Raw genomic sequence first — 15,120 nt, 5'->3', positions numbered from 1 at the left:
AACTTCAGCCTTTGCCGTTTCTGGATTGCGAAGGAGATCACTTCCCAACCATCAACATGCCTTTGCATTTAAGAACGTCTGCAGCAAATGTCAACTAAACGTTTGTGTGAAAAGATTTTGTCTAGTTCATGGCTACAGTCGATGTTCACTGTAACTAATTATTTAAAAATGGTCGCTAAAAATGTATGTGGAAAGTGCATTCATGTAAACGAGAAGCCACAAGTACTCTAAATTTGCTCATATGCCGTTTCCATCTCCGAGAGATGTAACCTCAAATTTCTTGCATATGATTACGATCTTGATGGGTCTCCGTCTGCAGTAGCGGCCCTGCGTAAAAATGAAGAAGTCACCGCCTCAGATATATCAAATGTAGTAAATACAGTTCATTTCTCGTTAAAGACTTCATTGAGAAAGTCACCATAAATTTGTCTCTATGATTGCCACTCCATCAAAATCAATCACAATGTTAAAAGTACTTCCTGTGCAAAACGCATAGGAAAAACTTCAAAGAGTGATGGAACACATCTCAACAAGTAATTTTTGTCATACAACGCATGGTCGTAACGCAAGAGGTTAACCGCTAGACGGCGCTGTCATCGAACACATAAAAATTGCTGGCTTTACCTCTTATCTTCATTTTATTTTTAGACTTTGAAATCCCAGATCTCTCGGTGTAAGCCTGCCATGGCGCTCCGTAAGGATTTGCTAGGTCTTGAGGACAGTTTTTACACAGTAGAAATTTGAACTTTTCTTCATTTGAACTTTTTTTGCTCACCGAGAAGAAGATGCGCACAACTTGGTGTGGGAGCAATCTCTTTCCGTGGTCATGTTGCCACCGTTTCTGTTGTGCTTCCACGTCAGGAAATATTCTAATAAGAATGAATAGAGTATCGAACTCGTGACACCTCTAAGCATTCTTTGGCACTTTAGGCGAGTATCATCGACCTGGGCTGCCGAGCCTTCAGATCTCCATTTCTATCGTGAATGGCAGGGAACATGAGTGGTTTCACGACTTAGGAAAAGGCGGACATGAACTTCATGTATGATGTTTCGGACGGGAATGCCCTTGACGCTCAAAGGTTGCATCGAAAGTGTGTTCCGACAAGACGCGTGCCAGATCGAGAAACCTTAGAGCGATTACACTGGTGTCTTTGTGAAACGGGTTTCTTGTGGTGTTCTCACACTCCTAACACGTCCGCACAGGATACAGAGCATTGAAAATGGATGAAATTCCATTTCTCCCGAAGTAAACTTCGCGCAAACATTTTATGTATCTATCTCTCTGGTGTGGGAGGCTCTGCCTCTTACTATTCTTATTTGCGTATATTGGCGAATTTCCTGGGTAGTTTATTTTTTTTCAAAAATTTTATATTGTGGTTGTAAAGGTGTCAAATGTCAAAAATTGGTGGGAAGTTTTCAGAAGGTCATTTTTTGTCAAAATTTCATTGTACTCCATACCATTGTAGGCTTTTTGAACAATGAAATCTGTAGCAATCTTTGTAGATCCTTCCCTAAAATTTCTTGACTATTTCTGCCGCACCACGACAAACTCAGAAGATATCAGCCTTGAAAACTCACATTGACTAAAGGGGTCTTTTTAAGAGCACTCAATTCATAGTCGGGAGTTTCGATCGAAATGCAAGACATCGGGAATATGGGTGCTCGGCTTGACCTTTCGATTTTTGAATCAATGCTGATTTTGTTCGATCCTATGCTGCAAAATACTGTTGCTGCTCGAGCACCCTCTAAAACCCTGACTCCAACGTCACTGGCATAATACACACCAATCCGTGTATACACAATCCCCCTCCTAATAATTCTTAAAAAAGAACGAGAGTGTAATTTAAGCATCATTACTTGTAATGCATTTCGAGAGAAAATTAATTTAATCTAATAATAAACCAGCGTGATTATGCGTCCACATATTTCGCTTCGTTTCTTTACGATGCATATCAGTATAAATGGGTGATTGGAAAAAAAATAGGTTATTACGTAAGGGTATTATTATATTAAAAGAAATTATATTATATGAAAAGAAAGAATATTATATGAGAAGAAGAATATGAAAGAAATAAAGAAGAAGTAATTAAAGCAAAATCACTTTACCTAATGTGAGTTTTTCTCCTGAATCTGGAGGCAAAGTGAAACCAAGGAGGGTCATGGAGGAAATTAAAACACAGGGTATAATTAGATTAAAACCGTAGTAAAGAGTCCGGCGTCGGATATGAATTGTGAAGGTGATATCAACGTAAGGCTCCGGACAGCAGGCGTAGAAAATCTCGTTTCGCACGCCGGGAAGCCCTGAAAAGAAAACACACACACACACACACGTCTGAGTAACGCCTTCAAAAGGTACATCATTTCAAGAGTGAGAATTGAATACAGTCAAACCTCGTTAGTGCGTCACCCGGTTAACAAGTCACTCCGCGTACCGGGTCACTTATTGGAAGTCCCAATTGTCTTCAGGCAGGAATCGATGTTCACACAGCTATGGCTTACTCCGTTTAACGAGTCACTCCGCTTACAAAGTCATATTTTTGCTATCCGAAGAGTGACTCATTAACTAGGTTTGACTGTACTCATTATTAGAGAGATCGAATTTTTTTTTTTTTTTTTTTGCTATTTTTACGAGATTGAGCATTTTTTTTTTCAAATTTTAAGGCATATTTCGCATATTTCACAATTTTCGATAAAAAGTAACATTTTTCTCCACTATTCCAATTCCGCTTCAGACTGGCCTCTGACGAGAGCTTTCTTCTTCCCGTTATTCACAAAAGCCTCCGAAGCTACACCAACCTGGGCCATCTACGCCCATTCAATAAAGGGTCAAACTCCCGCCAAACACCAGAAATGTTGGCGACAACTGATAATCTTAGCACCCTTTTTCAAAAATCATGCACAAGCGCAGTGAATGCTTGGAGCAGTGGTACCAAACTTTTGTTAGGCCTCGTCAAAGGGAAGCGTCTCGCTGCAGTGTTGCGCAGGTTAAGCATTGTCAGAACGCGCGTGCTTTTATGGCGACTGATGGTTGGCGCCAACATATTTCCTGGCGACGTTTAATACATAATGGATAAAAGGTTTTTTCCCCCTCATCACCATCTTTGTTTTTTAATATGTGTGTGATCGTATGCTCATTTTTTAGTTTAATAAAATTAATTTTTTTAAACCGTTGCACGGGTTAAATGTGGTTCATTTATATCACCAATTGTGAGATGTATTCCGGTTGTGGTGAATCAATATTTCAGGTCCGAGAGCAGGGTCTTCCTTTATCGGCCCGAGGAGAGAAGCGACGTCCGAGTGTGAACAAATCCCGATTTAAATTCAGGTTTTCCTAGGAGCCGGATTCTGCAGCGCACGCAGCGTGAAAACGCTAATTGGTAAAAAACTTGAATTTCAGGTTTTTAACCAATCAGCGTTTCACGCTGCGCGCGCAGTAGAAACCTGCTCCTAGAAAAACCCGGCCTAAGGTGTAACTACTAATAAAGTAGTCGAAAATAGTGAGTGATTGGCGATAAGTTGCCAACCGTCAACCGTTACACCCAGAGACAAACTCGCGCATGCGCGTTCTGATAGTGCTCAACCTGCATAACACTGCAGCAAGCCACTCGTTACCAAAGCCTCCTATATGTAAAAACCGTAATGTATCACTCCGCAGAGGTTAGACTGACGTCACAATCCGGGTCCTTAGCGTGGCTGTTTTGGATGTTTTCATCGAAGCCTCCCGCGTGCATTTATCGTCAAATTTTATTTAAAATCTTCAAGTTTTTAATATTTATTTCAGTAGTTACCTGTTGTTGCTGATGTCTGATTTGTTGTAACACGTAAGCCGGAGAGAAATTTCGTTTAAATAATTGTAAAAGGAGCCGAAAACTTCGATAATCATCTGACGATGGTACTTCTGAAACAAAAGGGCACGTAGCTATTTGTGCATAATTCAGCCATTGTATCTGAAATATTTATTTGTTCTGACTTTGAAAGTAGATTTGTTCGCTGCTGTTTCGTGTCGAAATTTTATTTCCTTCTTCATTGAGGGCAGTTTTCTTTTCTGCACTTGTTTGATCATTGGAGCACATTTTTCAGATCTAATAAATATTTTTTTTTTAATATTGAGTAAATCAAATTTCTTAGGTCTGTAATTAATTAAAAATACCAATATTAATGCGCTGAATGACGTGAAATTTAACGAAGGAATATAGGCTACTTTTAAAATAAATAATGAAATATTTTGTACAAATTTAACTTGCATTATAAGCCATTGAATTTAAATGTGTGTCATCTCTCTGTGTTAGCATTCTTGCACATTTCAGAATATTTTATAATTTAATAATTTCGTTGCCTTTATGCTGCATATTGTATAAATGCTAACCTGTAGCATTTGTATTTTCTTTTTTAGGTGTCTCGGTGCTGCTGTGTTTTTAGCTGTTGGTCAAACTGCAGGGAGAAGCGGAAGACCAAATGGAACCCTCGTTGTACTGAGGAGAGAAATTTAATTTTAGCTCCTCTGATGTGATAATTCTTGCTGGATAACCATTGTCACCAGAGGAAAGAAATAATGAAATCCATGGCAAACAAGAAAAGCAGTTCAAAGCGTGCTACTGTCTCGCACGATAATCATCTTGTACCTGAGTCTTCATACGAGTGGTTCCTGGGAAAAGACCCAAAGTATGAAGTTCCAATGAAGTTCACTTCATTGTGAAATAAGTGAACCTTCATCATTTTTGCACGAATAGTTGGAACTGAATTTTATGAAAGCTGCTAGCTATTCCCCACAAATTTTATTATCGATATCAATGTTTTATTTCAACAATCCAGCTGCATATCGTTTTGTGAGGAATTCAAATAAACTGATGTACCACATGCATATAACTTCAAAGAATTTCTGCATAATGTAGGTGTCCCAGAATATGGTACAGAACTCAAACGAGAAACGTCTAGCAGGAAAGTGTTGTGGACTTCTTGAAATCCAGAAGTTGGTTGGTTTGATAATGTCAAAAATTTTCCTTCCAATTGTAAAAAAATAAATGTTGATTGCGAGTTTGATATGCTTGAGTAAAGCGAAGCGTGTACGCAGTAGGACCCGGATTGTGACGTCCCGAAGATATGTTTCAGGCTTGTAGTATCTAAGAAGCTTTGGCCATGCCACACCAAAGCATCTCTGAAATCCTGATCACCCCCTCTTCAGGGTCGTAACAAGAACAACTTTTGTCAGGAGTGCTGCCCCCCCCCCATCCCGTGAAACCTATAACAAAGGGTTTTTTTAATGTTAAAAGCATTCTTTTTTGCTTCGCATCCCACGTTTTGCAAACAGGGACTTCGTCCCCACCCCTCACAAAGTTCCCTTTCTCCCGTTACTTATCCAGTTATTTTAAAAGTAAACTCCTATTTACGCTGAGGAAGCCAAAAAGATAATTTACTTTGATAAAAGCAGTAATTCTTAATCAGGGGTCCTTAAAAAGACTTGGGGGGGGGGGTTCTGTGAATTTACATGAAAAAACATTTCATTGCTTTTACTACAATATATAATTACATATATGAAGGGGTACGTGACCTTCATTTTTCATTTTATTGGCACAGGGGGATCTGAGACTTCACCTTAATGGCACAAATTGTCTGTCGGACACAAAATGTTAAGAACCCCTGATAAACCCCTTCCGACCATTTTCGACTGAAAGAGGAAAAATAAAAAAAGGTCAAGAAATCGTTTAAATAAGTATAAATTTGTATAAATTTGAAATTATGTAAAAAATGGTGATGGTGGTTCTGAGAAGTTCTTTGTGAAAAAAAACCTCGAAATAGAAAAACTCATTCTGAAATTGCCTCCCCCCCCTCCCAAACATCAAATTGCCCCCTTATGAGGCGTGGACCCCACGTTTTCCAAAAATGCGTGTTTGCGTTTTCGAAACTAAATATTTCATGATTACAGTAAGAAAGAAAGGTAATTAAAAAATTATATGATATTTCATACAGTGTAACATATACTAAAAATTAATTTAGTGAAATTTCATGGTAAAAATTGACTGAGGAAAAACCCCCACTCTTTTATTATAATAATAGAGATTTCGTGAAGTCGTGGTCGGCTAGTTAGTTACCTATTAATATCCACTCTCCATTCGTGATGTAGGTGGAGAGATCTCCACCCTCTTCACTGGCTAGTCTGAGGTCAAGCTGGAAGCCGTCGTAGGTCCAGGAACCGAATTTCATATCACACTTCTGGTCGTCGAAGGGGAACCACGTGATGTCTATTTTACATGTACTCTTGAAGATGCCCGGGGGGATATACGTGCAGCTGCCGTTGTTCCTCACAACGACGTTCGTTTGGAAAGTACTGTCGATCTTCTCGTCGGCGCTTCAGAGAAAAAACAGGGCAAATAGCAATTATTATGCATATGATACGATTCTATAGAAAATAAGAAAGTATACGCTCATCTCGTTCATACGTAACTCACAGATTTAAACACTACCAATACCAAGATGAGTTACGGTGAATGTGATAAATTTGGTATATTATGCATAATCACCGACCATTTTGGAAAGTTTGATAAATTTCTCCAGATTTAACACTTTTACCGGCAATTATGCATTGCGCCCAATCATTGTTTGGTAAACATGATAAATCGTAATAAAAATCATCGCATTTCCCAGTAATTATGCATAATCACCATTTCGTATTGGTAAATATGAGAAATCGGTCTCATTTCCATGATAATATTGTTACGAAAATTATGTAAATAGTCATCATTTATTATGTTATTTCTCGCCTGTAAATAATCATTAATGCATTTCTCAGTAAATCTCGCCAAATTGACGAAAAATTTCACAAGGCTGGCGTCAGCGATGACTTGGCGATATCATAGCGTCAAGAGAAGTGTAATGACCTCACGAGAATATGGTAGAATTCTCTCGAAGCTTTTCTTTTCCCCTACATAGTGGCGCTACCGAAGGTGAACTATGAGGAATTTGTTGAATTTTCAGTTGGAGATCTTATTTATAGATCGCTCTCTCTGTTAAGCGTGTTTCGTCGAATATTGCCTTTGTGAATATGTATGCATAGCTGTTCTGTAAAATAAATCTGTGTTTTCCTTTCGAATTTCTTCGTGGTTTACCATCTCGAGTGCTTGTGAGAAGCATCATCAGGAGCAATATTTATTTTTTCTGACAGTTGTCAGTCGCGTTCGTTTATAAAACTTGAAATTACAACCAAAATAAGCTGATCGGTTACATTAGAATAAATGCAACCGATCAGCTTATTTGTTGCCTTTTCAAGTTCTATAAAAGAACTTTAATAAAACTTTTATAGTGTAATCCCGGCCTTATGCGTGCGTAACCACAGGTAAAATTAAAAAAAAGATCGTCTTGGATCGTCTTGGTTTGCCGATTATGAAGTGATTATGTCAGTGATGAGAAAAAAATGATTATCACAGTCGGACCCGCTAAATCAGAAAACGGATAAAATCCTTCGGCACCGAAATTTTTCCCATAGAGACGATGTTCCCCGCTTAATACGATAATTTCAACTTTTCCCCACTTCATCAAATATTACGATTCACACGTCATCTGTTAATGCACATCAACCACTAACAACTCATAATGTAACATTGAAACATTTGGAATTAATGAAAAATATATTACTAAGTGTTAAGATAAATATATTTAAGGTAGACGGCCAGCAAGTATTCAAGTTGTCTTCAATATACGCACATTTAAATATTTTATTTTACTTCTCTGTTGAGCCAATAGAAAGCGCTAACTTTCCTACTCAAAAATAAAGATCATTGTATTGTAGTAAATCACACACTATTGTGGTCATTGAAGTTAAATATAATTTCAAATTCATTTTTGATGTCTAATGTATTCGAGAAACTTTATTAATAATCTTGATCCTTCATCGGTTTTCAATATACCAACGTTGTAAAATGACAATTCTTCCCCGCATAATCGGATATTGTGTGCTGGAATTGTTGATATCCGATTAAGCGTTTCTCTGACCTGCATTTCCAGTTAAAACACGAACATTCAGTTCGAATTTTATACATAAAGCAATATGGCATGAACATCAACATCACCACGTAATCAATAAAGTATATAAGTAGTTGAGAAAACGACAAAATCGGTCGGATCGAAAAGACGTGACAATTAGGTTATATGTTGTATATTTTATATACTTTATCATCTTTATACTTCATGTATTGAAATCACAAATGAACATTCTTCACCTTACCTATTGTACATTAACACATCAGGTCGCCATATTCTGTTTGGGGGTATGCGAAGGTCTTGAATTCCACCATATTCAGATGCATTCCACCTAAGATTGACGTCTACCCATTCCTAGAGAAGTTTTAAGGAAAGCATAATATGACAAAAAAAAAAGGAAAGAAGAAACAAACAAAACAACAACAATTGTAACGCTGAGTGCAATTATAATCGAGACTAATTAGGTCTTGTTTTTCGATACCCGTGTTATCACGGATTTTCCATTTCTAATGTTGTTCGTTTGCAGAGGTATTTAAAACTCCAATTTATCATTCTAATATCTAATTATTATTTTGTCGCGAGTCATTTATTCGTTCTGGTGTTCGAGAAATTTAATACCGGTCAAGAATCTATGATGAGCCTTAACCACTTGATTTCGTTCGAATTTGAACTACTTTAAGAGCCACTGTAGGGACATTAACGTTAATTACATTCAACTCTAAAACAAGATACCTGGGGCGAGAATTTATTCATTATATTATGCCTACTTATTTCATTCATAACGGTAACTTCTTTTTTTACGGATTAAGTAAATACTTTAGAGCAGCGTTTCTCAGCTTGTTGTGCGCAGACTTGAAAATGTATTTCTAATCGGATGAAAGTTATTCAACTTCGGGACGCGAACGTTAAGTAATATTCATATGGTTTCAAATAATACACACCCGCTACTGCGAGTTGGTGGTTCTCTCTCCGAATTGCTTTAGATATTTCACTGATCCTTGGGTTAAGAAAAGTTCAGAAACCCTAATTTAGAGTATATACGTATTTTCACCTACTGCGATGACATATTTGACTAACTTTCATTCTGTATCCACATTTCTATATATGATGCTAATAATATTTTTAATTTTTTAGGATCGATCGAATGGAACCCGTCCGAATAGACCAGCGGTCACCAAATGCCATCGACCCCCATTTATAGCAGCAAAAACTACAGATATCTATCAGCGAGAACGAATAATGGAGGACATTCTATCCAGTACTAGTAAACGTGATGCGACAGCAGTGCCTTCTACTGGACTGCAAAAGAACTAAAACAAACGTTTTATACTCCTATCCGGAGATGTCACCACAAACAAGTATAATTTTTTGTCAAATCATAAAAGTATTACTACGGCAGTCTACCAACGTTGCAGCGGTGCTTTTTCGCGTTAATTAAAGCTTGTCTTCTTAAGTGATTAATTTTTTTTTAACTTAGAATTAGTTTTTTTCTTTTTTCCTACAATTGGGCCATGGACTTCTATATGGTCCAGGGAACCGCTAGAATAGCCCGACAAGGTATGTATGTATGCGATTCCGACGAAATGAAACAAAATAATTCTAAGGGAACATATAATTGTACTTTTGTTCATTATAAGTCACTGGATGTTCTGAAATACGAATCCAATTTCTCTATAAGACAGATACCGTCCGTAAATAAGGACTTTGGTCCTCTACAATGAGAAAAAATTGCATAAGGCTATGATCAGAAATGGCCTAAATCACGAATTGCGAGCAATGGGACACTGCAAGTCTCATTAGTTTAGAGTGTAATTTACCAAAAGGAGAGAAAGAAAGTATAAGTCTGACCGAGGTATGTGAAATTAACTATAACCTATTACGATAGAGTCCTAATTATCACAATATAGGTAATGATTATAGGTCATGAAAATAATCTTTATTTTTTATGGAGAAAGTAAAGAATAATAATTCAACTAAGCCTCGTTGAAAATACGAAGAAATACGGGCATTTTATAAAAAAAACGTCGAGGTGGCCAAAATAACGGTGAATGTCTCGTAATGTCCTGTGTACTGTCAAATGATCACCTTATACTTAAAGCAGTTGCTGGCCCGCGAGCACTGTAAATATCGCATATCTGGCTAACGGACTGGAAAGGTTGTGCACCCCAACTTTAGATCTTTTTCAAAAATCTGAAGGAATGAAATTCACACGTTGACAGTTAAATAAGATAATCACAGAAGAGAAAAGTAGCGTAGAATGTAGTACAAAGTAATACCACTCTCCTTGCTTCACAATATTAGCAAGCGTTTTCCATGAAATAAAATCACATGACGAGTAAGCCTACTGAGTTGCATAGTCGTGAAGTTTTATAGATTTTGGTGATAGCAACGAACCGACCTAATTCGTTATTTACGGACGGTATCTGCTCCTCCTCTTCAAGAATTTAGATGCCTAGGGTTCATTATTTTCACGGAAATAAGTGCATCTGACTCCACTACTGCAGATTACTTTGTATAATTTTGTCATACCATCAGGTCTTAATACGTAGACACGAAGATGTTTCATTTGATGGCCCTTTATTTTATGTTTAAAACTTTTATCCTCTAAATTTTTTTTGCTCAATTTCTTTTCAGAAATAAATAAATAATATATATTTTTTCAAATGATGAAGAGATTTGATGCCAAACTTTGATTTAAGAGATTTTTCCTGTTTGAATTGTTTCAATATCGATTCATTCTTTATTCACTCTCGTCTACCGAATCCCATTTATTTTGCAATTTGCTATAATCGAATCTTTGTACTTGACCCTCTGTTTCTCTTACAGTCAAATTCCAAGTTGATAATAAGACGATATAAGACACTAATTAGAATTTAAATTGGCTATATCATCGCGATTGTAAAACTGATCTAAATGGATTAAAACTTTTAAAGTGAAAGGTTATGTGTAATAATAACATATAATACATGGTGATCGTAAACTTTTTGTTCAAAAAATAGGGGTTGATAGACAAGCAATATTTGCGATGGAACCCAGAGCCACCAAAAAAGAATGTTGGCGGTTGGAATGTAACGGAAGGCCAGTCGAAAAGAACGATCAGAACCTTCCAGCACCAACATCAAAGTAGTCAAAGGAGTCACCTTCTTTCTCGAATTTCCAACTCGTCTGGCCACACATTGGTCGAAGAACCCCAACAGTCACACCATGGAGAGTGAGTGCTCTGCAAGTAAATATTCGCCAAGGAACATTATGCTAGTCTGGGCGAGTAGGTAGCCAGCCTATGTTGCTGATGCTTCACTGCAGCAGGGGGAAGGCAAACATTGGAACCAAATATTTTCGAATGATTATTGAGGTAGGCAAGATATACACACTTAACCCCTGCTGCAATTAAGCACCGATGGCATAGGATGGTTACACACTGGTCCAAACTCGCATAGTGTTCCTTGGCGAATATTTCTTTTTCCAGAACATTCTCCAATAATACTAATTCGCCATCGCGCATTGTGGTTGTTAACGTTTCTGTGCGACCCGACGGATTAGAAGTTCGAGAAAGAACGCTGCTCCTTCTACTTGGGAGGGGGGGGGGGAGCTGAATGTCTTGATCGTTCTCTTTGACCAGTACTTTAATGCCTTCCAGCCTCAAACATTTGACGATCATTGTCAATGGTGAAGAGGCCGCACTACTCGCATGGAACGTTATTGGGCCAAGCTGGACACGAGTGTGGCCGCGAATTTATATTAATGTAATTGAATAAATTAGGTTTATTTTTCTTTCCACTGATTAAGTGTTAACGTGTCGACGAGTAACTTCACGCTTTCCAGGCATTGTGAGCCCCTTAGTTCCATCGCATATATTACACGGGTTGATGTATGTATTGTTATATATATGCACTCAAAATTCTTTAACAACACATTTATACACTGGTACATAAGAAAAATAGATCAAGGTAGAGAGAAATAGAATTACACACATATATAGTAAAAGAAAAAGATAGAGAAGAAAATGGAGACAAGGAGAATACGAGGTGGTAGACATCAATTTTTTCATGCATTTCTTTCAGGGAATAGACAAAGAAAAAACATCGACAAGCGCTTTCCGATGAAGGTAACAACGTGAGGTTTCGTTCGGAGATGAGCGAGCATTATAAACATGTAAAAGACATGCAAAAATATCCGACACACACACCATGCAGTCGTGTATTATTGGGTAGAGGGGGGGAGGGTTGGGGATCAACGACACTCTCGTGTGCAAAAACTTAACAACATCAAGAAGGGAAATTAAATAAAAATTCAGGAAATACATTTCTCTTTAATTCTGAACATGTATCTATACATCAGCAGTTGATATTTAGAAAAAAAATTGCATTTTAAAAAATTATTTTAAATTTAATTTCTCGTTCAAGATGGTGTAATAACTATTTTATTTATATTGAAATTTGGGGGGAAAAAAACTATCAATTTTTCAAAGTATTTTATCTGCATCTTAGATGAAGTAAAATATTTATACGAAATACGATTGAGAGAAAAATTTATAATTCCATTCTTACGATAATTGTTTTCTGAATCATCTCGTTATAGCTCAGATTAGCACAGTGATGGGCAAACTACGGCCCGCTTAGAGGCCCGCCACACAGATTTTAAAATAATGCTATAGCTAGTGGGTACAACTAGTTTATTATAAAACTAGCTGTACCCACGGCTTCCCTCGCTTGAATTTCGTACTCCAAATATTCCCCCTTATGTTCCCTTCAGATGTTGAATTTTGGAAAATCTCTTCTCAATGAGTCTCCACACTATCAAATAAAACTACTGACCAAATTTCATATATATAAATATATATAACGCTTCAGCGTTTTCAAGTCGGCAATGATTTCTTCATACAAATTTTGAACCCCCATATGATCCCCTTAGGGGTCGAATTTTAAAAATTATGAAATGAAACTTTTGGCCGAATTTCGTATTTATAGCTTCAGCAGCTTCGGCTCATCATCGATTCCTCCACGTGACTTTTGAACCCTCTTATGACCCCTTTGAATTTTGAAAAATCCCTTCGTATGTCTCTACATTATGAAGTACAACTACTGGCCAAATATCATGCTCATAGCTTCAATGGTTTTGGCTCGTCGATGACGAATGAATCTGTCTGTCAGGGGACATGTTATTTTATATACTGGATGCATAGGTAACAGGGCGTATGATATTTTACTGGTGAACCGTTGATCCCAGAGGCGTACTTTCAATTAAAGAAAGTATCCAAATAGCGTGTAGCATTCAGATATTCCATTCATGTTCCAAGGTGTTGTATAGTTATCAGAATTAAAAAAAATAGCTTTTTATACGAACACCTTGTACTCATGAACCCAATTGCGAAATTGTTGCCCTGACTCTCCTGATGCGAACAAAAACCAACATTTCACGTTTCTAAGGGCAATATCCGCTGAGATATTAGAATTCGAAAAACGGAGGAAAGTTGAAAAAAAACGGCGTTAAATGTGGGAAAATGGTTAATTTAAAAGTTTTTTATTTTGATAACTATACATACCCTTGCAACATGAATGACATATCTGAGCGCTTCCCGTAATTTGGATACTTTTTTCCGAACTGGATAGGATCAACGGTTCGCCAGTAAAATGTCATATGCCTTATTACTCATGCACCCTGTATATAGATAGTTTTATAATTAATTATACTGGGCCCCAGTCAAAGTTTCTTTTTTTTTCTTTTTTTTTGGCCCGCTCATAAAAGTTTGCTCATCACTGAATCAGCATATGTACATTATACTGTGACTATAAACCTGCAAAGTGATACGTTTACTTTTATCTTTTTACGTGGACCCTAACACGCTGTAAAATAATACAAAATAAAATATTTAATTACTGTAATTTTTGGAATATCTACCACGGCAATCGCATTTTTTCAACATAATACCATAAGGCTGCACCACCTATGTTAACCCTTTATCGGTACTAGGTTAGATAATTAGTTTTGTACTAACTAATTGCTTGAATACTTAATTTTTTTTTGTCTGTAATTTAGAACCAAAATGACATACCAAAAACTTACACGATGATTATATTTTTTATTGATATTTTTTAATATATCATTATGTTTACATAATTTTTCTTAATAATTTTCTTGTTATTCTACATTTCATAATGGCGTAAATGAAGGGCTGAACGTTCTTTCAAAAATTATCATCACCAAGAAGTTGGCTGTGAAGTGAGCATTTGATATCAACTAATTTAATTGTGGTTCAACTATAAAAAAATTAGTTCTAGATATTTCGGAAGCAGTATCTATCATAGCATTTGCACGAAAAAATACGGTAATTACAATTGGAGTTAAATTTTATCTCGGAAATGCGTGATGCTTACGTTGATGCCGAAATCACGATAAGTGAATTAACTTTGGATGCGCTTTTGTGGTGCAAAGTAAATGCAAAGCCGAAAAATTATTTATTAAAAATTGTTTATTATTATTTATATAAACATATCCCTATGTATTGTTCGAATACATAGGGATATAATTGAATAAATATAATTGTTAAAATTTTTTGTTTTTCTTTTGTACTCTTGATTACACATACATGTCTTTATTATAATATTCATCTTCCGTATACTTCTCGGATCTATTCAGCTGGAATTCCATGTATCTAACACATAGATAATTATTCCACTATCTGTTAGTGAGGTTACAGTAAACCTTGATTACAATACATGTGATCTAACACTTGGATAAAATATCTCCACGTTATATTTATCACTTTATTTTATTATTAATACAACGATTTCCGTTTTTCATGTAGTTGGTTTTAAATGTATTCATTGAGTTTCAACCTCATCGCGTAAATTTCCCTCAAATAGTTGGAGAAATATAGATGTCACTGTTTTTTTTTTCCTTGTAAGGGGGAAATTCGGTGAGAATGTAATTTCCTGCAATCCACAAAAAAAAAAAAAAATCCTTTGCCATTAACGATTTACTTTGGTTTTTTATTAAGGCAATTTAGGACCAACACGATGATATACGTGTCTTTTAGTTGCGAACTGCAGAGGAATGGGGGAGATGGGCAGAATAATTTTTGTTACTCAGCTTAAAAAAAATGCTCAAATGTGCCACTTTGTCACATGAAATAATCTTTTTCGTGCA

At 36.5% G+C, this 15,120-nt stretch overlaps 1 protein-coding gene across 7 annotated transcripts in view; it reads right to left on the bottom strand.

Annotated features, from left to right (window-relative positions):
* The window catches only part of LOC149067053 (neuronal acetylcholine receptor subunit alpha-7-like), a 145,742-nt gene that overhangs the window by 55,847 nt on the left and 74,775 nt on the right, over nucleotides 1-15,120 (bottom strand). For all 7 annotated transcript variants that reach the window (XM_089252965.1, XM_089252963.1, XM_089252962.1 and 4 more), the window contains exons 4-6: nucleotides 8,219-8,328; nucleotides 6,090-6,346; nucleotides 2,107-2,301 (exon numbers count right to left, since the gene is read on the bottom strand). In XM_089252965.1, coding sequence (XP_089109091.1) covers nucleotides 2,107-2,301; nucleotides 6,090-6,346; nucleotides 8,219-8,328 — 562 coding nt within the window. The remainder of the gene's footprint in view (nucleotides 1-2,106; nucleotides 2,302-6,089; nucleotides 6,347-8,218; nucleotides 8,329-15,120) is intronic.

Source organism: Pholcus phalangioides, unplaced genomic scaffold (assembly GCF_987345545.1).
Source record: "Pholcus phalangioides strain wild (caught in Gottingen) unplaced genomic scaffold, Ppha-v1.0 ptg000031l_1, whole genome shotgun sequence".
NCBI classification, from domain to species: domain Eukaryota; kingdom Metazoa; phylum Arthropoda; class Arachnida; order Araneae; family Pholcidae; genus Pholcus; species Pholcus phalangioides.
This window is presented reverse-complemented; position numbering and strand designations above follow the sequence as displayed.